At 46.8% G+C, this 24,529-nt stretch overlaps 2 protein-coding genes across 2 annotated transcripts; one reads left to right on the top strand and one right to left on the bottom strand.

Annotated features, from left to right (window-relative positions):
- Positions 1 to 300: 300 nt before the first annotated feature.
- On the bottom strand, positions 301 to 12,282 carry nudt21 (nudix hydrolase 21). The gene is made up of 7 exons (XM_061964128.1): positions 11,977 to 12,282; positions 11,164 to 11,364; positions 11,034 to 11,097; positions 7,978 to 8,067; positions 1,109 to 1,184; positions 895 to 1,009; positions 301 to 682 (listed from the first exon to the last, which is right to left on the bottom strand). Exons 1-7 carry the CDS (start codon positions 12,096 to 12,098, stop codon positions 661 to 663), a joined length of 690 nt encoding a protein of 229 aa, XP_061820112.1. The 5' UTR covers positions 12,099 to 12,282; the 3' UTR covers positions 301 to 660.
- Positions 12,271 to 24,188, top strand: LOC133608675 (uncharacterized). Its single transcript, XM_072913314.1, has 5 exons — positions 12,271 to 12,348; positions 19,468 to 20,424; positions 20,533 to 20,603; positions 21,085 to 24,011; positions 24,070 to 24,188. The coding sequence occupies exons 2-4, from the start codon at positions 19,685 to 19,687 to the stop codon at positions 23,997 to 23,999; spliced, it is 3,726 nt and encodes a 1,241-aa protein (XP_072769415.1). The 5' UTR covers positions 12,271 to 12,348; positions 19,468 to 19,684; the 3' UTR covers positions 24,000 to 24,011; positions 24,070 to 24,188.
- Positions 24,189 to 24,529: the final 341 nt, after the last annotated feature.

The following is a 24,529-nucleotide window of genomic DNA, read 5'->3' as shown; positions in this document are numbered from 1 at the left end:
TAAAAATGTTCCACTTAACAATTTAGGCAGCTCAGAGAAACTATGTGATTTATATGAATGTTACATTTACACAGAGCTCTGCAAACTGCATTTTTTATTTATTTATATTGACCTTCACATTAAACATGAGCATCGTACATTAGCCCACTGCTACCCCATCTGATTTTAAAAAGTGCAACACCTCATATTTCACATAAACCATTGTATTATGCACCATTGTTAACATTACCAAAGGTGTCAAAATGTCTAAACAATAAGCAATTACATTTTCTCAGCAAATTTTATAAAAACACATACATACATATTCAAATTTTTTTATTAAAAGAAAAAAAACAATACAGTTTAAAATAACAGCAAACACAATGTTATGGTTGGTGTTAATCAAACCTTTTTTGAGAAGGCTTAAAATCAGAAGTGAACATAATGCAAAAGAAATGTGTCTACAACAAAAACTAGCAGTTTATCAAGATAAAAAAAAACATTTGTTTTTCCGCTAACCATCCCTGTGGACTGTCAGAATATTCAGTACGGGACACATTTCTCTGATGCAAAAGTAGAGCCCAAGATGAGAAGTGTATTTCTCCATATTTGTCGCTCATCTTCTCATCAAGTTTCACTTTGACTGAGCTGCACTCACAGAGACAGCCAGATGAACTTCAATTAGTTGTAAATGAAGTTGAACCTGTGGAAAAAATAATGGAAAGTGTTTTAGACTCAAGTCAGCAAAGATTCAGAACTTTCCAAATCTCAACTCTAACAGCCGTGCACATTTACATCGTATGGACTTGGATTGTCCACTATACTCATAAAACAAGAGAATAGCAAGGAATACACTCTTTAAGTGTGCTTGAAAAAATTACAATTGCTCAATTTGCATTAATCTCAAAACATTACCGGCTAAGTAGCTGCGGTAGACTGGAAATGATGGGTCCGTATCCAGGGGCGTTGTCGTAAAGCTCGAACAATGGAGCTGCCACCAGTTTGTAATTTTTCGGAACAGCAAAAAGTGCTGTAAAAAATTAATCAAAGAAGCCTCATATTTTCATTCATTATCTCTCATTAATTCGGCTTCAAGACCAAAACAAAGGCACATTGTGGTATACTTTACCCTTTTCTTGCAGCTGAACCAGGAACAGTTTTTTATGCTCCTTAGGTTTGGTAATGTGAGCTGGAATGTAAGGATACTGCAAGACAAAAAGAAAAGAGTGTCCAAAAGCAACTCATTTTGCTACCAAGGGTATGGTGGTTGATCGGGGCCAACACGCAGCAATGTTTTAAACATACGCAATACAGGGAAAACCAAACAAAAGTATGATGAAACCGGAAGTTTGCATCCTACTAGGAAGTAAGCTCCATAGATGTGAATGCTGCCTCTGACGCTGCAGTCCATTGGAACGATGTGTCAATGCGGCCGCCATCTTGTGCCCATTTACAGCACAGAGGCTGGAATATATTCTCTCATAGCATAGCTTGCACCCCTCCCCACGGCGTCTTGTTTGATTTGTAGTTCTTCCCTAAGGGTGGCGCCAAACTTGTAATTCTCTTCCAAAACACTAAGAGGCAATATCTCCAGAAGGAGCAACTGCAGACTAAATACTGTGTATTTCTTTCCTGTGACAACTATATACAACCACTGAATGCAGCTGAGATAGGCTCCAGCATCCGCCGCGACCCCGAGAGGGACAAGCGGTAGGAAATGGATGGATGGATGAACCACAATATCGACAAATTTGTCTACACTGGAAATAATCATTTACAATAACCAGGTTACTTGTAATGGACATTTTACTTATAAACCTTTGTGAAGATGGACTGTGCAACTGCTGAACGAGTCGCGGCACAGGACGTTATTTGCAACAATATTCAGCCGTTCGGGACATGGGACAAAAGAGATCCAACATGTAATTGTAAATAAAGAAAACATTTAAATAACTATTTAAGTTAACGTAATGTTGGTGTTTATCTCTTGTAAATATATTTGTAAATATACCGTGCCTGAAATATTTTTGACGTAAAATGAGAAGTATTGTGTGTGAGAGAAAAAGATTAAATACACAATAACTGTTTTCATGCAAATATTTAATCACTGTGGTTTTATTTCACACAACTTGTGCATTTTAAGCACAAAGTCTGCTCGCCTGTGTTCAGGGACCCTCCCTGGCAAAAACTGACCAATCACAGCTCTGGGTCCTGCGTCGCCGGCGACGCAAACCTAGGATTTTTGGGAGGTGTACGTAGTCTACGCGGGAGGCTACGCAGGGGGAGAAGGGACATTGGCGTCGCTTACGCAAGCTACGCGAGAGTATACACCAGGCTTTGACCAACTGAGACAGAGGTCTATCAATGGTCAAAATTTTGGAGCTAAACAAATGTACACTGGTCTGACGCAAGCCCTGCTCAAGATGGTAGCCCTATTGAAGTGTCTGACCAGCCTGAAATCGACATCTATGTAAAATAGATATGAGTAAGCCCTCGCAGTGGCGCCAGGTCAGAGGGATATACAAATAGATGAGCGAGATGGCCAGAAAAAAGCCGGTGCAGTGAAAAGGTCAATTTTCTGTATTAAAACATTTTTTTACACAATATTAGCGAGTTGTAATTTCCCAGTATTGGATGTGCTTTACAAACAAAGGACCCAGATTTCCCTCGCCCGGACGCGGGTCACCGGGGCCCCCCTCTGGAGCCAGGCCCGCAGGTGGGGCACGATGGCGAACGCCTGGTGCCAAACGGCAGCTCAGAGTACCCACCCTTTTTGGATTCACTCGAGGGAGTACTGGAGAGTGCTCCCCCGGGTGATTCCCTCGTTCTACTGGGGGACTTCAACGCTCATGTTAGCAGCGACAGTGAAACCTGGAGAGGTGTGATTGGAAAGAATGGCCGCCCGGATCTGAACCCGAGTGGTGTTTTGTTATTGGACTTTTGTGCTCGTCACAGATTGTCGATAACAAACACCATGTTCAAACATAAGGGTGTCCATATGTGCACTTGGCACCAGGACACCCTAGTCCGCAGTTCCATGATCGACTTTGTAGTTGTGTCATCGGATTTGCGGTCTCATGTTTTGGACACTCGGGTGAAGAGAGGGGTGGAGCTTTCTACCGATCACCACCTGGTGGTGAGTTGGCTGCGATGGTGGGGGAGGATGCCGGACAGACCTGGCAGGCCCAAACGCATTGTGAGGGTTTGCTGGGAACACCTGGCAGAGTCTCCTGTCAGAGAGAGTTTCAATTCCCACCTCCGGAAGAACTTTGAACATGTCACGAGGGAGGCGCTGGACATTGAGTCCGAGTGGACGATGTTCGTACCTCTGTTGTCGAGGCGGCCGATTGGAGCTGTGGCCGCAAGGTAGTTGGTGCCTGTCGTGGCGGTAATCCTAGAACCCGTTGGTGGACACCGGCGGTGAGGGATGCCATCAAGCTGAAGAAGGAGTCCTATCGGGTTCTTTTGGCTCATGGGACTCCTGAGGCCCAGCGGTGGGCGGCTTCAGCGGTCGCGGAGGCAAAAACTCGGACATGGGAGGAGTTCGGGGAGGCCATGGAAAAAGACTTCCGGACGGCTTCGAAGCAATTCTGGACAACCATCCGCCGCCTCAGGAAGGGGAAGCAGTGCAGTGTCAACACCGTGTATGGTGGGGATGGTGCTCTGCTGACCTCGACTGCGGATGTTGGGGAGAATACTTCGAAGACCTCCTCAATCCTACCAGCACGTCTTCCTATGAGGAAGCAGGGCCTGGGGAGTCTGTGGTGGGCTCTCCTATTTCTGGGGCTGAGGTTGCCGAGGTGGTTAAAAAGCTCCTCGGTGGCAGGGCCCCGGGGGTGGATGAGATACGCCCGGAGTTCCTTAAGGCTCTGGATGTTGTGGGGCTGTCTTGGTTAACAAGACTCTGCAACATCGCATGGACATCGGGGGCGGTACCTCTGGATTGGCAGACCGGGGTGGTGGTTCCTCTCTTTAAGAAGGGGAACCGGAGGGTGTGTTCCAACTATCGTGGGATCACACTCCTCAGCCTTCCCGGTAAGGTCTATTCAGGTGTACTGGAGAGGAGGCTACGCTGGATAGTCGAACCTCGGATTCAGGAGGAACAGTGTGATTTTCGTCCTGGTCGTGGAACTGTGGACCAGCTCTATACTCTCGGCAGGGTCCTTGAGGGTGCATGGGAGTTTGCCCAACCAGTCTACATGTGCTTTGTGGACTTGGAGAAGGCATTTGACCGTGTACCCCGGGAAGTCCTGTGGGGAGTGCTCAGAGAGTATGGGGTAACGGACTGTCTTATTGTGGCAGTTCGCTCCCTGTATAATCAGTGTCAGAGCTTGGTCCGCATTGCCGGCAGTAAGTCGGACACGTTTCCAGTGAGGGTTGGACTCCGCCAAGGCTGCCCTTTGTAACCGATTCTGTTCATAACCTTTATGGACAGAATTTCTAGGCGCAGTCAGGGCGTTGAGAGTATCTGGTTTGGTGGCTGCAGGATTAGGTCTCTGCTATTTGCAGATGATGTGGTCCTGATGGCTTCCTCTGGCCAAGATCTTCAGCTCTCACTGGATCGGTTCGCAGCCGAGTGTGAAGCGCCTGGGATGGGAATCAGCACCTCCAAGTCCGAGTCCATGGTTCTCTCCCGGAAAAGGGTGGAGTGCCATCTCCGGGTTGGGGAGGAGATCTTGCCCCAAGTGGAGGAGTTCAAGTACCTCGGAGTCTTGTTCACGAGTGAGGGAAGAGTGGATCGTGAGATCGACAGGCGGATCGGTGCGGCGTCTTCAGTAATGCGGACGCTGTATCGATCCGTTGTGGTGAAGAAGGAGCTGAGCCGGAAGGCAAAGCTCTCGATTTACCGATCGATCTACGTTCCCATCCTCACCTATGGTCATGAGCTTTGGGTCATGACCGAAAGGACAAGATCACGGGTACAAGCGGCCGAAATGAGTTTCCTCCGCCGAGTGGCGGGGCTCTCCCTTAGAGATAGGGTGAGAAGCTCTGTCATTCGGGGGGAGCTCAAAGTAAAGCCGCTGCTCCTCCACATCGAGAGGAGCCAGATGAGGTGGTTCGGGCATCTGATCAGGATGCCACCCGAACGCCTCCTTAGGAAGGTGTTTCGGGCACGTCCGACCGGTAGGAGGCCACGGGGAAGACCCAGGACACGCTGGGAAGACTTATCTCTCCCGGCTGGCCTGGGAACGCCTCGGGATCCCCCGGGAGGAGCTGGACGAAGTGGCTGGGGAGAGGGAAGTCTGGGCTTCCCTGCTTAAGCTGCTGCCCCCGTGACCCGACCTCGGATAAGCGGAAGAAGATGGATGGATGGATAGATGTGTTTTAGGGGTTTATGTGTGTTTTGGACACTGCTGTGCATTTACTCCACACTTGTGTGTTGTGTTTTGTGAAGTTGCATGTGTTTTGGCGGTTTGACCTTGGACTTCCACTGGCTGCGTAATGGCTGCGGGACGGCGGCAGATTCTTTTAGTTTCCATTCAAGTCAATGTGTCGATTTCCACTGCTGCTGAACCCATTGGGCACAAGGTGGCACCATGCCGGGTGCCATCCCGCATACCTGCGCTAAATATACACAGAGCTTCTTCTATATTTGCCAGACTGTTAAATAAGGCGTATCAATTTATTTAAAATCTGCTTGTGTGGGAGAGAAGGTCCCACACAAGCATGAAAGACGAGCGTGGTATCTACCGAACTAAAAGCCCGGGCTATCAACCCGATAGCCAACATCTGCGGTCCCCTCCAAGGTTTCTCATTGTAATCCCATTGGGTTGAGTTTTTTCTTGCCCTTATGTGGGATCTGAGCCGAGGATGTCGTTGTGGCTTGTGCAGACCTTTGAGACACTCGTGATTTAGGGCTATATAAATAAACTTTGATTGATTGATTGAGATGTTTCGCGGTGTTGCTGTTCAGCGGCCGTTACATACAGTCGTGGTCAACAGTTTACATATACTTGTAAAGAAAGAACATAATGTCATGGTTGTCTTGAGTTTCCAAAAATTTCTACAACTCCTATTTTTTTGTGATAGAGTGATTGGAGCACATACTTGTTTGTCACAAAAAACATTCATGAAGTTTGGTTCTTTTATGAATTTATTATGAGTCTACTGAAAATGTGACCAAATCTGCTGGGTCAAAATTATACATACAGCAATGTTAATAGTTGGTTCCATGTCCCTTGGCAAGTTTCACAGCAATAAGGCGCTTTTGGTAGCCACCCACAAGCTTCTGGTTTAATTTTTGACCACTCCTCTTGGCAAAATTGGTGCAGCTCAGCTAAATTTGTTGGTTTTCTGACATGGACTTGTTTCTTCAGCATTGTCCACATGTTCTCAATGGGGTTTAAGTCAGGACTTGGGAAGGCCATTTTAAAACCTTAATTCTAGCCTGATTTAGCCATTCCTTTACCACTTTTGACGTGTGTTTGGGGTCATTGTCCTGTTGGAACGCCCAACTGCGCCCAAGACCCAACCTCCGGGCTGATGATTTTAGGTTGTCCTGAATATTTTGGAGGTAATCCTCCTTTTTCATTGTCCCATTTACTCTCTGTAAAGCACCAGTTCCATTGGCAGCAAAACAGTCCCAGAGCATAATACTACCACCATGCTTGATGGTAGGAATGGTGTTCCTGGGATTAAAAGCCTCCCAATTTCTCCTCCAAACATATTGCTGGGTATTGTGGCCAAACAGCTCAATTTTTGTTTCATCTGACCACATAACTTTCCTCCAGGTCTTATCTGTGTCCATGTGATCAGCAGCAAACTTTAGACGAGCCTTAAGGTGTCACTTCTGGAGCAACGGTTTCCTTCTTTCATGGTAGCCTCTCAGTCCATGGCGATGCAAAACACGCTTGACTGTGGACGCTGACACCTGTGTCAATTCACCTGTGTCAATTCATTGCAGACCTGCTTTTTGGTGGTTCTCGGTTGACTCTCGATCATCCTGACCAATTTTCTCTCAGCAGCAGGTGATCGCTTGCGTTTTCTTCCTGATCGTGGCAGTGACAAAACTGTGCCATGCACTTTATACTTACGAACAATTGTCTGCACAATTGCTCTTGGGACTTTAAGCTGCTTTGAAATGGCCCCAAGTGACTTTCCTGACTTGTTCAAGTCAATGATGAGTTTTTTCAGATCTGTGCCGAGTTCCTTTGACTTTCCCATTGTCACGTTTGTAATCGAGTCTAATGACTGCATCACATGAGCCCTATTTAAATGGGTTCAGAGAAGTAAACAGGTGTCGTCAATCATAATCATTCACATAAAGTTAAGATGCCATGCCATGAAGCTAATTTGATTTGATTGTAGCTTTTCTACATCACCAAAATTGATAATGTAGGTTGCTGTATGTATACTTTTGACCAAGCAGATTTGGTCACATTTTCAATAGACCCATAATAAATTCTTAAAAGAACCAAACTTCATGAATGTTTTTTGTGAAAAACAAGTATGTGCTCCAATCACTATCACAAAAAAATAAGAGTTGCAGAAATTATTGGAAACTCAAGACAGCCATGACATTATGTTCTTTACAAGTGTATGTAAACTTTTGACCACGACTGTATATCAAATGGGCAGGATCTAGTGTATTTACTTCTGCTCCTCTGGAAAGACAGAATAAACTGTTTGTTTTTAGCTTTACTAAAACTCTCCTTATCACACGATTACTCGCTGATTCATGAGATCTTGTAAAATACTCTGCTACTTTGATGCAAGGCAGATCCCCATTAATGCGCATTAGAACGGCAGCGGGGACTGGCAGATGACAGAGACATTCCCTGGCAGCGCCGTTTAGCAGCCGTTACGCAACCAGTGGAAATCCGGGGTGAGTGTGCTTTGGACATTGCTGCGTGTTTGACCCTTTTGGCCGCACAGTAGAAATGTCACATGATTCCACATTCTGGGTTTTCTGACAACAACAACATTTTCTCACTAGATACTTAGATAAGACTAAATCTGAAACTATTGCTATAAATATTGTGGATGGAATGTACAAACCTGTGGAGGCTCAAAGTTAGGGCGCCACCAGTTGCCAATGCTGTCGTCAATTGCCCACTCCTGTTTCACTCCATCTTGCCGTCCAAGAATCTAATGGGCAATTAAGTAACAATATCAACCCTGCAATCAATGCAGACAAACAGACAGCATAACCTGTAACTAAGGATGGGAATTGATAACATTTTTCCAGCTCCAATTCCACTTTCGAATCTGCTTAACAAGTCGGTTCCTTAACGGTGCTCTTATCGAATCTTATTTGGGGGAAAAAAGAATGGAATAGCCTCAATTTTGTTTAGTTTAGAGGTAACATGACCTTGGAAAGCCTACAGTGAGATTACATACATAGCATAGAAGAAAAAAATGCACTTAAAACAATAAAAAATGTAACAGTAGAATTTAACAAAATAAATCATGTGGAAATGACAAGAATGTAACATGTGATATTAACTTATTACATGCAATGTGAGATATGTCAAGTCTTTATTGGTTATAATTTTGAAAATTGTGGCTTATAGTTTATGCAAACCTTTAATTGAAAATCTCAGAAAATGTGGTGTTTCAAAAAGTGTAGGCCAAGATCATCAAAATTATAAAGGCTTGACATACCTCACTTCGCATGTAATAAGTTAATATCACAAATCAGTTTCACATTTGAAGTTAATTGGTGACATAAATTGACTTGTATACGATATTCGCATTTTTTCAGTTTAACCTGTATAATATAATGACTTAGAGCAAATCTGGTGCAGTCAACTTCTCTGACTACAATTGAACGTTCATCAACTGAAAATTAGGCGTGTCTACTGTAGCAAATTGACCACAAACTTAGTCGCTGCTCTGTGACGTTCGTCTAGCGGCAGACGTGAACTGGAGCGGGAACAGCCCGCCACAGAGCAGGTCAAAATCTGTTTCTCATCATCTACAAAACCCAAAACCAGTGAAGTTGGTACGCTGTGTAAATCGTAAATAAAAACACAATACAATGATTTGCAAATCCTTTTCAACCTATCTTCAATTGAATAGACTGCAAAGACAAAACTTTGTTATTTTTTGCAAATATTAGCTTATTTGGAATTTGATGCAACATGTTCAATCCCGGGCTCGGGATCTTTCTGTGTGGAGTTTGCATGTTCTCCCCGTGACTGCGTGGGTTCCCTCCGGGCACTCCGTCTTCCTCCCACCTCCAAAGACATGCACCTGGGAATAGGTTGATTGGGAACACTAAATTGGCCCTTTGAGTGTGAATGTTGTCTGTCTATCTGTGTTGGCCCTGCGATGAGGTGGCGACTTGTCCAGGGTGTACCCCGCCTTCCGCCCGATTGTAGCTGAGATAGGCTCCAGCGACCCCGAAGGGAATAAGCGGTAGAAAATGGATGGATGGATGTTTCAAAAAAGCTGGCACAAGTGGCAAAAAAGACTGAGAAAGTTGAGGAATGCTCATCAAACACTCATTTGGAACATCCTACAGGTGAACAGGCTAATTGGGAACAGGTGGGTGCCATGATTGGATATAAAAGCAGCTTCCATGAAATGCTCAGTCATTCACAAACAAGGATGGGGCGAGGGTCACCACTTTGTGAACAAATGCGTGAGCAAATTGTCTGACAAGTCCACATTGGAAAAGTGTTCTGTGGTCTGACAAGTGCACATTTCAAATAGTTTTTTGGAAACTGTGGACGTCGTGTCGTCCGGAACAAAGAGGAAAAGAACCATCTGGATTGTTCTAGACGCAAAGTTCAAAAGCCAGCATCTGGGATGTTATGGGGGTGTATTAGTGTCCAAAGCATGGGTAACTAACACATCTGTGAAGGCACCATTAATACTGAAAGGTACATACAGGTTTTGGAGCAACATAGTTTGCCATCCAAGCAACGTTATCATCGACGCCCCTGTTTATTTCGGCAAGACAACGCCAAGCCATGTGTTACAACAGCGTCGCTTCATAGTAAAAGAGTGCAGGTACTAGACTGGCCTGCCTGTAGTCCAGACTTGTTTCCCGTTGAAAATGTGTGGCGCAATATAAAGCTTAAAATACCACAACGGAGACCCATGGACTGTTGAACAACTTAAGCTGTACATCAAGCAAGAATGGGAAAGAATGACACCTGAAAAGAGTGTTGTTAAAAGGAAAGGCCATGTAACACAGTGGTAAAAATGCCCCTGTGCCAACTTTTTGGCAATGTGTTGCTGCCATAAAATTTTAAGTTAATGATTATTTGCAAAACAAAAATTAAGTTTCTCAGTTCAAAAATTAAATATCTTGTGTTTGCAGTCTATGTAATTGAATATACGGTAAGTTGAAAAGGATAGGTTGATTGGCAACACTAAATTGTCCCTAGGGTGTGAATGTGAGTGTGAATGTTGTCTGTCTATCTGTGTTGGCCCTGCGATGAGGTGGCGAATTGTCCAGGGTGTACCCTGCCTACCGCCCGAATGCAGCTGAGATAAGCTCCAGCACTCCCCGCAACCCCGAAAGGACAAGCGGTAGAAAATGTATGAATAAAAAGGATTTGCAAATCATTGTATTGTTTTTATTTACAAATTACACAACTTGCCAACTTCACTGGTTTTGGGTTTTGTAAATGAGAAGGCATTCATTTCAATTTACCAAATTAACGGTAACATGATAGGCGGTGAGTTAATAACTGCTGTATTCAGATGACGTGCTAGCATTACTACTGCCTGGGATGGGATTGAAGCGGTTAAAAAACGTGACTTTCATTCACGCTTGTGTGTTCAAATGTTTCAGCATATTGCTCACCTGTTCTCCTCTTGATAAAATAGCAGCCTTATAATTATTACAAATAGCGCTATTGCAATCTTTTCTCGTAAAATGTTTGCGTTTGTTTCAACCAGGCAACGCCATCTTGAAATCTACCATCACTACACAGCACGCACGTGTTGTAATGACGTCATCCCCACACGGAAGCATTGATTAGAGAATTGCTTGAAAAAATTGCAAGCGATTCCAAGGAATTGATACACTGGGAACCGGTTCTGAACAAGAACCAGTTTTTTAATTCCCATCCCTACTGTAACTGTGCCAATTTAGATACCTCGGTCATCAGGCGTTTCAAACCCACCACCTCATCTTCTCCAGCACTCAACTCACCACCAGGCCTGTAGGAGAAAAACAAAACATTAGACAACACCCCGGGTTGACTCCTCTGAACAAGAACACCTCACAGCTTGAAGAAAGTGGTGCCCAGCTGAAGAAGTAAAACATGTGGGAGCCTGTGCTCGTGGACAATGAGGACACCCTCCACTGTCCTCCTCATTCCTTGCTTCTCAAACTCATCACGCATCCGCTGGAACCTGGCCGCCACAGAGTTGTCCTTCTCATACAGGGGCTCCTTGGTCCCAAACGTGTAGTTAGTGAGAGGGTATCTGAAAACACATATGACGGGCCATCATGACGCTATCGGAATGAAAAATTCTCAGCTCCCTTTTCATTTAAGCGTTTCCACCGCAGGTCAGAACAGTGAATATAACATAAAATGTTTTAATGCGTACTATCGAGACCGCACAAACTCTTAGTAGTTCTTGATTTTTTCAAAAATTTGGGTCATAAAATTTATATTTATATACATGAATTTTATATATTATTAGAAACAAAACTCAATATGACACAGTGCACAACTGCAAACTATAACCACATGAATAAATCAACACCTAAGTAATGAAACTCATTGTAAAAGCATAACGATGCATTTTAAATTGGACTCCCCCTTTGAAATGTATGACAACTAAAGTATATAATTCAAGGCCAGAATGCAAAAACATCAAATTAACTAAAATAATGATTCTTAAAAAATAACAGCCACATCTATCAATCAACAATTACATCCGAGGCTACGTGCAGCCAATTAATAATGGCGTGGCACTGCTTTGCAACGCTTGGCATACATTTAAATGCTTGATTTGAACAATGTACACATTTAGTTCCATTTTATTATCTTTAAATGATTTATGTACCCCACACATAAACGTATAACTCACAGGTTGATAGTTCTCTCCAGGGTGAGAGGCTTCCCCGGGGCAGGCATGTATTTGCTTCCAAACGGAGCGCTTCCACCGCGCGGCCAACCTGAGTTCGAGCGACTGGGAGGCACAACAGACATCGCTTATGTGCGCACAGTTAGGTTAAACCTCCCCGTAGATGTAATTCAATCTAAATCTGCTTTATATCTCACGGAAAAATGTAATTTACAACGCAAAAAGAAAATACTACAATGGAGGGAACACAACAATCACTCGATCGTCGTTCCCCTCGTCCCTCCTTTTCCGGGTGAAATGCTATTTTCTGCAGGGTGCTGCCGCCAGCGACACCTGCTGGTTGGGATAATTAACACATTTCGTACGGCACTCTGGGTGAGTTTAAGCTCTTTTTGTTTTTTCTAAGTAGGCAGAAACCGGTTTTGGTAGTTGTTGGTTAAATATTTTGTATATACATATATATAATATTTGTTTTGTTTAAATATTGTGCATGTTATAAACAAAATTGACTGTTGTTTCATCTGACGCACTAGCAATCCATTGATCTTTTCTCAGTTGGGCTGCAACTTTGTATTTTTCGCCATAATGAGTCTCATTGTGGCGAAGCAGACAAAGTGCATATGTTCCGAATTAGCCCCTGGGAATGAACAGAAATATTCATTAAATAGCTTTTTTAGAACACTCGAGCCACGTTTCTCCATTTTGACAGGCATTTTAGCTAACAGCAGATGGCGTCTTGCTACTACATGGAAAGTTTAAAAAACGCATATTTGGGGTTAAAACCTTCTCCATCCACACAAGTGTAGTTTCAAAACTGTTTATGTCTACACACAAACGCATACACTTGTGTCGTGCACATTTTGTCCAATCAGAAGCCTGAAAAAAGCAGCAATAGCTGACTTTGTGGCATTACAACTCTATTATGTTTATTTTTTATATACTATACGTACAACGGCATGTACATTATCATTAAAACCAGCCTGCACGTACACAGAGCCCTGGGAACTTTATGTATCTTTTTTTTCAGTGTTTAAAGCGCGCATGCACGCCTGTGATACTGAAACCCAACGCTCATAGAATGATAACATGTTTAGCAACACAATGATGCCATGTTCAGCAACATTGTGATGTATTACATGTGCAGTGAAGTGTACATTATTTCTAAAATCATCCACACTAAAGAGCCAAGGAAACCCTTTTGCATGTTTAAGTGCCTATACAAAGCACACGGACGTGCTCCTCCTTCAAATCCGCACTAAAAGTTAAGTGAAGTGAATTATATTTATATAGCGCTTTTTCTCTAGTGACTCAAAGCGCTTTACATAGTGAAACCCAATATCTAAGTTACATTTAAACCAGTGTGGGTGGCACTGGGAAAAGAACACCTCCAGGCAACTTCAACCCTTAACTAACACCCTCCCCCTTCCACATCCCACCTCCCCGGATTGTAAATAATCAAATGTAGATACTTATTCTTATGCTTTCTGATCTCTCTCTCTATGTCCACTACTTGCTGTACATATCCTACCAAGTCAGTCCTACACTGTTTCAACATCCATTTCTTTGATGATGCAATTGTCGATGACTGAAGTACCCCGCCTTCTGCCCGATTGTAGCTGAGATAGGCTCCAGCGCCCCCCGCGACCCCAAAGGGAATAAGCGGTAGAAAATGGATGGATGGATGGATGAAGTGTTGATATCAACCAAACCTAAACCCCCCCCTCCACATCCCACACCCCGGATTGTAAATAATTCAATGTATATACTCTGATGATTATCCTATGTGATGAAAACCAGACTCACCAACATCAACATCAAGGAGGGTGACTCCCTCATTACAGACAAAATGGAGGTAGTAAGCAGACTTAACACCTTTTTCACCAGCATAGCCACAACTCTAGTCAACAAGCTGTCCCACCACTCTGGTCGCTTTGGTGTAGAACACATTAAAGCCTTTTACAGAAAGCTAGGAGTATCCAACAACGATTTCAAATTAGAAATGGTCTCAGCTGACGAGGTGCTTAAAAAATTGAGCGCGCTCCACCCAAACAAGGCCACCGGCCTTGATAATATCCCCTCCAAATTCCTCAGGGACTCTGCCACCACCATTGCCCCAATCATCACGCACATAATAAACCTCTCAATTACACAAGGCCAAGTACCAAAAGATTTCAAAATAGCAAGAGTAACTCTCCTCTTTAAAAAAAATAACTAATTAGAACCTGGCAACTACCGACCTGTTTCTATTCTCAGTTCCATTTCGAAAGTAATGGAAAAAATAGTTTATGAACAGGTCGATGGTTATCTTGCCACTAATAAACTCATGTACAAATTCCAATCCGGCTTCAGAACTAACCACTCCACTGACACATGCCTTCTCTATCTGACCGACCACATCAAACATGAGGTGGACGCAGGCAAATACTGCGGCATGGTCATGCTGGACCTTCAGAAGGCCTTTGACACTGTTAACCACGTTTTACTGTTGGATAAGCTCAGGGCAATCGGATTTGATGAAACCTCATCGAGCTGGATGCAATCTTACTTGGAGGGGAGGAAACAGGTGGTAGAGGTGAACGGCACCGTGTGTCCCCCCCCCCCTCTCAGTAAGCTGGGGAGTCCCCCAAGGCAGTATATTAGGGCCTTTACTGTTCCTAATATACCTACATAAACGACATGTCATCAGCATGCGACTGTAAATTGTTTTTGTTTGCGGATGACTCGGCCCTGCTGGTATCCGGCAAGGACAAGTCACAGGTGGTGAAAATCCTCAGGGCTGAACTCTGTAGAATTTGCACCTGGCTCGCTGACAACAAGCTATCTATACACTTGGGTAAAACGGAATCCATCCTATTTGGGTCCCACATCAACCTTAAGAAAGTCAATGACTTCACTATAATAGTGGGTGACATTGTTATCACCAGGAAAGATGAGGTCACCTACCAAGGTTCCATTCTAGAGGCTAATCTTTCCTGTGATAAAATGGCAACCAAGGTAATCAAAAAGGTCAACCAACGAACAAGATTTCTCTATAGAATCTCCTCTCTGGTCAACAAAAGCATCATGAAGATTCTAGCGGGAACTCTCATTCAACCCTTTTTCGATTACGCATGCACCTCCTGGTACCCTAGCACCTCCAAAACCCTCAAATCTAGACTCCACACATCCCAGAACTAGTCAGATTACTTCTAGACCTCCACCCCAGATCACACCTCACTCCTACCCACTTCTCCAAAGTGGGCTGGCTCAGGGTGGAGGACAGAGTAAAACAATTTCCACTGAGCCTAGTCAATAAAATCTGCTACACCTCACTGATACCGAAGTACATGTCAAACTACTTCCTTAACGTAAATGACCGCCATAACCACAACACCAGGGTGAGCTCCACTAACCACGTTAAACCCAGATTCCGATCTAACAAAGGTCTTAACTCATTCTCTTTCTATGCCACATCAATATGGAATGCACTCCCAACAGGTGTAAAAGAAAGGGCATCTCTATCCTCCTTCAAAACCGCACTAAAAGAACACCTCCATGCAACTTCAACCCTAAACTAACACCCTCCCTTCCACATCATACCTCTTCGGATTGTAAATAATCAAATGTAGACAATTTTTCTTATGCTTTCTGATCTCTCTCTATGTCCACTACTTGCTGTACATATCCTACCAAGTCAGTCCTACACTGTTCCAATGTCCATTTCTCTGATGATGCAATTGTTGATGACTGAAGTGTTGATACCAACCAAACCTAACCCCCCCCCCCTAAATAATTAAATGTATATACTCTGATGATTATCTTGTGTGATGACTGTATTATGATGATAGTATATATCTGTATCATGAATCAATTTAAGTAGACCCCGACCCAAGTTGAAAAACTTATTCGGGTGTTACCATTTAGTGGTCAATTGTACGGAATATGTACTTCACTGTGCAATCTATTAATAAAAGTTTCAATCAATCAATCAATCAAAGACTGTATTATGATGATAGTATATATATAGTATATATCTGTATCATGAATCAATTTAAGTGGACCCCGACTTAAACAAGTTGAAAAACTTATTTGGGTGTTACCATTTAGTGGTCAATTGTACGGAATATGTACTGTCCTGTGCAATCTACTAATAAAAGCTTCAATCAATCAAAAAAAAGCGTTTGTCACTGCAAAACTCTCAAGGAATTATAAAGCTTTTAATCATCGATATAGTGATATAGTACATGTGCAATGAAGTGTATATTGCCTTTAACATCAATCAGTACACACTACAAGGAAGAGGCTACATCATGTTTTTTTGAGTTGCTTGGTCTCTTTTTACGCGTGTGAACTGTCGGTCAATCTACAAAAATGGAAGCAACACACGTAAGTTAAGTTCATGATGTGTCGTTAAATAAGGACTAAAAACATAAGATAATGTTGCACCTTTCTTATGACACAGAGCAAAAAGTGTTGCTTGTCAAAGTTGTCCCATCAGGCGGAGGTTCCACAGCGATCGTATCCAAAACAGCTGACTGTCATTAGCGCTGGCAGGAGTGTCGCAAAGCCCATTTTAATGTCTTTCTTATTAATGTTGAGTGAAAATAGCAGCATGTTTACGTTCAAACATACAGTAAGGGTGACTGTGTGGAGAGGGTCCACACCTTCCTTTCTCTTGGCATCCTTATCTCTGACAACATCTCCTGGTCAGAGAACACTACTGCCATCACTAAGAAGGCTCAGCAGCGGCTGCACTTCCTGAGAATCCTCAAGAAGTACAACCTGGATTCCAACCTGCTGCTGACCTTCTACCGCTCATCCACCGAGAGCCTGCTGACATACTGCATCACAGCATGGTACGGCAGCTGCACCGTTGCAGACAAGGAGAGGCTCCAGAGAGTGGTAAAGGCAGCACAGCGGATCATCGGCTGCCCTCTCCCCTCCCTGATAGACATTTACACCTCCCGCTGCCTCAGCAGAGCTACCAACATTATCAAGGACAGTTCCCACCCTGGCTTTCACCTGTTTGACCTGCTGCCCTCAGGAAGGCGCTGCAGGATCATCAGGTCTAAGACAATCAGACTCTAGAACAGTTTTTTCCCTAAAGCCATAACCACGGTGAACTCTCATAGGCACGGATTTTATAGTTTAGCACCTCTCTGTGTGCAATTTTTACTTTCCACCCACAGTCTGAATGCTTCTGTATATACTGTATGTATATAGTATAATATTTAAACAACACATTCAGAACCTTTGTTCTCAGGACTGGACTGTGCACCTTACCTCTTTTTGCACTATATTTCTTTTCTTTCCTTCCAATGTTTTGCATATTTATAGACTGTCGCACTGATACTGGAGTTGCTTTTAATCTCATTGTACCTGTGTATAGTGACAATAAAAGGCATTCTATTCTATCTACGTCATCTTATAGTGTGTTTAAAGGCAGCAAGGCATTGTTGTTGAGCTTTGGAAATGACAGCGCACAACCGTGATGTCATCACAAGTCTCCGTTTGTGCCGTGTACACGCATATGCTAATCGGAGAGTTTTGGAACTCTACATTTTGGCCAGCGTTCGCAAATGTCTGCGTTTTTAAAGACAAAAGTATGTGTCTGCGTGTGGACAAGAGGCCTAAACGCAGAGATAAGTATGCGTTTATTAAGTATCTGTGTTCGTGTGGACATGGCCTCAATTGGCACACAGCGGTACTTGTAAGTGCTCTAGTGCGTTCACACTGAGAAAGTACAGCAACATGCAGTGCATCATCACCGGTAACCAGATGATCTACTCAGAACAACAAAAATGGTAAGTGCGTAGTGCTGGACACTTAACACCAGTGTTGCAAAATCGTAAATGACAAGTTATCGTAACTGTATTTTTAAATTATTCTATTTTAAAGAATACTATCGTACATATTCGATTTGATGTTACTCAGAACCGTCTGCTGTAGTAAAACATTATCACAGACTGTGTAGATAGAATGTAGGTTGTGATACAGTTTTACATTTTCATAAACTAACAGTGTTGAGGAAAAATGCCACAGGCACAACAGTGCCCCAACAGCTGGCTGTAAACGGGATGTATCCTGTTTGTGTTTGCTCTTAGCCAAGTATTGAGGGGGTCAAACTATTGTACATTGTGGAATTTGGTGAATTTTTAATGGAAAAAGTGTAAAAATATTTTACAAATACAATAGTTGTTATACAAATATGATAATCATTGTGAGTCTGGCAAACCTTAACACCATTTTCACCATTTCGGCTACTTAGGATGGACTAACTGGTGGGTTTGGGTTCGGGGGTGCGCCGCTCCCCTCATTGCCTCCTCGACTGGCACAGGCTCCGGGTACTGCGGTCTGGTGGCCTGCCAATGTTGTGCAGAGACCTCTTTGAGGGTGTGTGCTTCCAGTTTGTGTGGCGTTGCGTGGGGTTTGCTTCCTTTTGAGCAGGGTCCGTGCTAGTCTGTTCCGGCCTCACACTGTGGGGTTTGTGTCGGTGACTTGATGCGGGGGCTGCGGGGCCGTCGTTTGGTGTGGATGCTGTGTCTCGGTTGTTTGGGCGTGGCGTGTTTGTGCGGGTTTGGACTGGGGAATGGGGTTTTTTGGTGGGAGGTGGTGTTGATATCTCTTGTTTGTGTGTTGGTGTTTGGGCTGACTGACAAGCTGGCACTGTTGGCGTGGTCCTGTTGGCGTGTGTTTGTCGGTCGTGGCTTTTTGGTCATTTTGGTTTTATCCGGTGGTGCTGGTTGTTTCTGCTGGCGTTTGTTTGTGGTGCGTGCGCCCTTGGCTGCTGGGTATGTTGCGGGTAGGTGCCTTATATTGTGGTTTGTGGCAGTGCATGTGCGTGGTGGCTGTCAGGGCTGACGGACTTGCTGGCTTTGATCTCGTTTGTTGTCGGGCGGGTTGGTTTGTCGGATGTCGGCCCGGGCCTGCCCTCGTGCTATGCCACGCCGTCCTTTGTGCCCAGTGTTGTGCCGTCGTTTGGGTGCAGCCTTGACGGAGGTTATCCCTGGAGGGGGATGCGGCCAGAACTGTGGGACGGGGTGAGGTGATTGGCTTGTTCTCGGTGGGCAGTGGGTTCCAGAGCTGTAACGCTGGCCCGCCGGCTTGTCTATGAATTTGTTTGTTTATATATGTGTGTATGTATGAATGTGATTATTATTGTTATATATATATATATATATATATATATATATATATATATATATATATATATTTATATCGCAGCGGCGATGACCAAGAAGAACGCGGAGTTGGAATATAATTACAACATTCTATGTACATATTTATATACAGATTTGAACAATTAGTGATTCACTGAAATATATTTATTAATTGTGGTTCTTACAAAAAATATATCTTATAAAATATAAAAGCTAAAATGTCTCTGTGGAGAGGGGCGTGGTTCACGCGTTCCCTGCGGGCGGGGTGTGTGCAGGGGCCGGCCATGAAGCGGCAGACAGGTGAGTGGATATCTCAGCTGGAACGAGTTATCTAATCACCTGTTCCTTTTATTAGCAGCGTCGGAGACCATGAGGGGGTGGTGTGGGCTGGAGACGACGAGAGCGACACCACGAGAGAGACGCTGAAAAGCGGAAAGAGACTTTGGGAGAAATAAAATAAAATAATTGTAAACGCTGCATCGGATGGTTGTGCCAGTTCCTGTGGTCCCAGACGAACCCGAACCTAAGTCTTGCTACAGTGGCGCCCAACAGGAAAGCGGACCAGGAAGAGGATGTCGGCACCAACCCCTTTGGAGGCGCTGGGCCAAGTTCTGGCCGAGGTGTCAGCGGCGAGCAGACAGCAGACCCAAGTGCTGCGAGTGCTGATGAACAGAGCAGAGGCAGCGGGAGGGATGTCCTCCATGAAGCGCATGGTGGAGGGGGAGGACCCCCAGGCATTCCTGGACGTCTTCGAGGCCACGGCGACGTCGTGCAAGTGGCCGGAGGAGGAATGGGGCGCGAAGCTGCTGCCGCTCCTGGTGGGGGAGGCGCAGCGGGCGGCGCTGAGTCTCCCGGCGACCGCCCGCATGCAGTACGCCGATCTACGCCACGCCATCCTGGACCGGGTCGGCAGCAGCCCCGAAGACCACCGCCGAAAGTTCCGGGCCATGAAGTTGGGGTCAGAGGACCGGCCCTTCGTGTTGGCATACCGGATGAGGGACGCGGCAACCCGGTGGCTCCAGCCCAATGGGCTGGACCCAAAGATGTTGGAGTCCATCATCCTAGAACAATTTATTGATGCCCTCCCGGCCAGGACCTCAGCATGGGTGCGGTACCACAGCTCCCCAGATGTAAAAACAGCGGTGAAACTGGCGGAGGAGCACCTGGCGGTCCAGCGGGAGGCGACCCCAAAGACAGCCGAAAGGCCCACCCCAGCACCCCGCCGACTACTCGCCCCGCTATGGGGGGGATGGAGGAGACGTCCCGGGAGCAGCGACCACGCACGGCCGAGCCACCCAGAGCCAACGAGCAGGTCCCCCACGCGGGCAGCCAACAAAAAATCGCACCCACACGCACCCACATATACACAGCAAGGGGGGGGACACGGGGCTATAATATCTCCTCTGTTGGTGCATTTCAGGGTACCGGCGCTGCGGAGAGGGGGCTTCCCTCGCAGATGGCGCCTCAAACACCAGGGCCGGTGTGCTGGAGGTGCGGACGGCCCGGTCACGTGCGCCGGGAGTGCTCCATGATGGAGGTGGGGCAGGTGATGCGGGTTGTCGGGCCTCCAGCACCCGCCCCCGATCTGGGGGAGACGTACTGCGTCCCGATAAGGGTACAAGGGAGTACATACCGGGCGATGGTGGATTCGGGCTGTAAACAGTCCATGATCCACCAAAATCTGGTTCGACCCGGGGTATTGAGGCATGCAACACGGGTGAAAATTAGGTGTATTCATGGGGATGTGCACGAGTACCCTATTGTGCCAGTGGAAATTTTACATAAAGATCAAAAGCATAAAGTCAAGGTTGCCGTAAGCGCGCAACTTACGCACCCCGTAATTCTAGGGACGGATTGGCCGGGATTTAACCAGTTGGTGACGCAATGTGTGGGGGTGCGTTCACGGACAGTAGGCGAGGGGAGTATCCGCGCAGTTCTCAGCGGCGACGCGGCTTCATCCGGTACTGCCGAGCGGGAACCGGGGGGGGCTTCGCGGGAGGCCCCCCGGCCCCCCGGTGGCATCCTACTGAGGATTTTCCCCTCGAGCAGTCCCGTGATGAAACCTTGCGCGAGGCCTGGGACCAGGTGGATTATATTGACGGTCAGCTGGTGCGCCCGGGGAAAGCGCGGGTATTCCCCCATTTTTCAATTATTCGGGATAGATTGTACCGAGTGGGCCGTGACACTCAAACCGGGGAGGAACACACCCAGTTGTTGGTGCCAAAACGCCACCGGGAAATGGTTTTCCATGCGGCGCATTTTAATCCCATGTCTGGCCATTTAGGGTATGATAAAACACTTAATCGGGTCATGGTCCGATTCTATTGGCCAGGCCTCCGGGCAGACGTGCGCCGTTGGTGCGCTGCCTGCCCAGACTGCCAGCTGGTGAACCCAGCGGCCACCCCAAAGGCGCCCTTGCGCCCATTACCGCTCATGGAGGTCCCGTTCGAGAGAATTGGGATGGACCTCATCGGACCATTTCACCCGAGCACACGGGGATACCGCTTTGTGTTAGTCCTGGTGGATTACGCAACGCGCTATCTCGAAGCAGTGCCCTTGCGCTCTATCTCTGCAAAGAGTGTTGCGCAAGCGCTGTTTCAGGTCATCTCCCGAGTTGGAATCCCGAAAGAGATTCTGACTGACCAAGGCACGTCCTTTATGTCGCGCACGATAAAGGAACTTTACGGGGTATTGGGAATTAAAGCGATCCGCACCAGCGTATATCATCCGCAAACAGATGGGCTGGTGGAGAGATTAAATAAAACGCTGAAAACCATGATCCGTAAATTTATGCACGAGGACAAACAAAATTGGGATAAATGGTTGGACCCCCTAATGTTTGCGATGCGTGAGGTACCCCAGGCCTCAGTTGGTTTTGCACCATTTGAGTTATTGTACGGCCGAAGGCCTCGCGGAGTGCTGGACGTTATTAAGGAAAGCTGGGAGGAGGGTCCGAGCTCCAGCAAAAATGAAATTCAGTACGTCATGGACATGCGAGCAAAACTCCACAAGGTGGGGCACTTGTCACGTGAGAATTTGCTCCGTGCCCAAGAGCGTCAGCGGCGCACGTATCACAGGGGGACCCAACTACGCAAATTCACACCGGGAGAAAAAGTACTTGTATTGCTTCCAACCTCAAACTCCAAATTACTTGCAAAGTGGCAGGGACCCTTTGAGGTCGCACGGCAAGTGGGTGATGTCGATTATGAGGTTCGGCGCTCAGACCGACGCGGAGACTCTCAGATTTACCATCTGAACCTGCTGAAGGCGTGGAAGGAGGCGGAGCCTGTTTCCATGGTGACAGTAGTGAGGGAGGAGGAGGAGTTGGGGCCGGAGATCCCGCGCTCTGGCCCGGCCCCTCGGCTGACCTGTGATGACCAGCTCACATTGGCGCAGAGAGCGGAGGTTGCTGAGTTACAGCAGCGCTACTCTGATGTGTTCTCCTCGCGGCCCGGTCGCACGAATCTCATCCGACATCATATTGAGACCAGCCCGGGGGTTACGGTGCGGTCTCGGCCATATCGGCTTCCCGAACACAAGCGCAAAGTGGTTCGGGAGGAATTAAAAACCATGCTTGAGTTGGGTGTAATAGAAGAATCCCACAGCGCGAGGTGCAGTCCCATTGTTCTGGTTGGGAAGAGGGACGGGACTGTGCGGTTCTGTGTGGATTACCGCAGGGTGAATGAAATATCACGTTTTGACGCGTACCCAATGCCTCGGGTCGACGAGCTCCTAGATCGGCTGGGCACTGCTCGTTTTTTCACGACGCTGGATTTGACCAAGGGCTACTGGCAGATTCCCTTGTCACCAGAGTCCCGAGAAAAAACGGCTTTCTCCACTCCGGAAGGTTTGTACCAATTTGTAACACTTCCGTTTGGCTTGTTCGGTGCGCCCGCCACGTTCCAGCGTCTCATGGACCGCGTGCTGCGCCCCCACGCTGCATACGCGGCTGCCTACCTGGATGATGTCATCATCCAGAGTGGCAGCTGGGAAGAACACATGCGGCGGGTGGGGGCGGTGCTCGAGTCCCTGAGGCGGGCGGGGCTCACCGCCAACCCGGCGAAGTGCGCAGTTGGCCGGAGGGAGGTACAGTATCTGGGGTACCACTTGGGAGGGGGACAGGTGCGGCCCCAGGTAGACAAAACAGCGGCAATCGCGGCCTGTCCACCCCCCAAGACAAAAAAAGAGGTGAGGCAGTTTTTGGGACTGGCGGGCTATTACCGGCGGTTCATTCCCCGGTTCGCGGACTTAACCGGCCCACTGACTGACCTCACCCGAAAGGGTGCTCCAGAACTGGTCCAGTGGACGGAGCAGTGCCAGCGGGGGTTTGAGAAGGTAAAAACAGCACTCTGCGAGGAGCCGGTGCTGCACATGCCTAACTTTGACATCCCTTTCTGTCTGCAGGCGGACGCGTCGGGCCGGGGGCTGGGGGCGGTGCTGTCCCAGCGGGTGGGGGACGTCGACCGCCCCGTGCTGTACATCAGCCGTAAACTCTCGGACCGGGAGGCAAGGTACAGCACGGTGGAGAGGGAGTGCCTTGCCATCCGGTGGGCGGTCGGGGCCCTCCGCTACTACCTGTTGGGGCGTGCCTTCAGTCTCTGCTCGGACCACAAACCGCTCCAGTGGCTCCAACGCATGAAGGACGCCAACGCGCGGATCACCCGGTGGTATCTGGCATTACAGCCCTACAACTTCCGGGTGGTCCACAGGCCTGGTGCGCAGATGGCCGTGGCCAACTTCCTCTCTCGCCCCGCTATGGGGGGGGTGTGGGGGGGAGTGGGCGCGGCCGGACGGCTGCCCGGCCTGAGTCTAGCGGTGGAGGCATGTGGAGAGGGGCGTGGTTCACGCGTTCCCTGCGGGCGGGGTGTGTGCAGGGGCCGGCCATGAAGCGGCAGACAGGTGAGTGGATATCTCAGCTGGAACGAGTTATCTAATCACCTGTTCCTTTTATTAGCAGCGTCGGAGACCATGAGGGGGTGGTGTGGGCTGGAGACGACGAGAGCGACACCACGAGAGAGACGCTGAAAAGCGGAAAGAGACTTTGGGAGAAAGAAAATAAAATAATTGTAAACGCTGCATCGGATGGTTGTGCCAGTTCCTGTGGTCCCAGACGAACCCGAACCTAAGCCTTGCTACAGTCTCTTAAAGCTCTGCCCCTTTAATTAGTGAATCCTAAATAATTTTACTTTAGCCTACTACTACAACCATATTATTTACCAGCAACATGAAGTGAAACGGAGGCAGAGGTGTCCTGCCACAGTCAGTCAACAACCTCCTCCTGTAGGCCTACCTCCTCTCCAAGTCGAGCCCTTTTCGGCCGTTGAAAATATTTTTCTATACTCATCTGTGTGAAGGAGTGAACATCCAACATTAGAATTTATTACTAGCGAGCAGAACTGCTCTTTGTACAGTGCCGT

The sequence above is a fragment of the Nerophis lumbriciformis genome, linkage group LG06 (genome assembly GCF_033978685.3).
Source record: "Nerophis lumbriciformis linkage group LG06, RoL_Nlum_v2.1, whole genome shotgun sequence".
Classification (NCBI taxonomy): domain Eukaryota; kingdom Metazoa; phylum Chordata; class Actinopteri; order Syngnathiformes; family Syngnathidae; genus Nerophis; species Nerophis lumbriciformis.
Note: the sequence above shows the minus strand (reverse complement) of the source record. Positions and strands in the feature narration are given on the sequence as shown.

Bases quoted from the DNA above. Each gene is read 5' to 3' on its own strand.
- nudt21 (XM_061964128.1), bottom strand. From the start codon at position 12,098: ATGTCTGTTGTGCCTCCCAGTCGCTCGAACTCAGGTTGGCCGCGCGGT. The intron at 11,365-11,976 runs GTGAGTTATACG...ATGTGTTTTCAG, and splicing joins CTGGAGAGAACTATCAACCT to ATACCCTCTCACTAACTACA. The intron at 1,010-1,108 runs GTAAAGTATACC...AATTTTTTACAG, and splicing joins GGTTCAGCTGCAAGAAAAGG to CACTTTTTGCTGTTCCGAAA.
- LOC133608675 (XM_072913314.1), top strand. From the start codon at position 19,685: ATGTCGGCACCAACCCCTTTGGAGGCGCTGGGCCAAGTTCTGGCCGAG. The intron at 20,425-20,532 runs GTCCCCCACGCG...GGTGCATTTCAG, and splicing joins CACCCAGAGCCAACGAGCAG to GGTACCGGCGCTGCGGAGAG. The intron at 20,604-21,084 runs GTGCGGACGGCC...GGTACTGCCGAG, and splicing joins CCAGGGCCGGTGTGCTGGAG to CGGGAACCGGGGGGGGCTTC.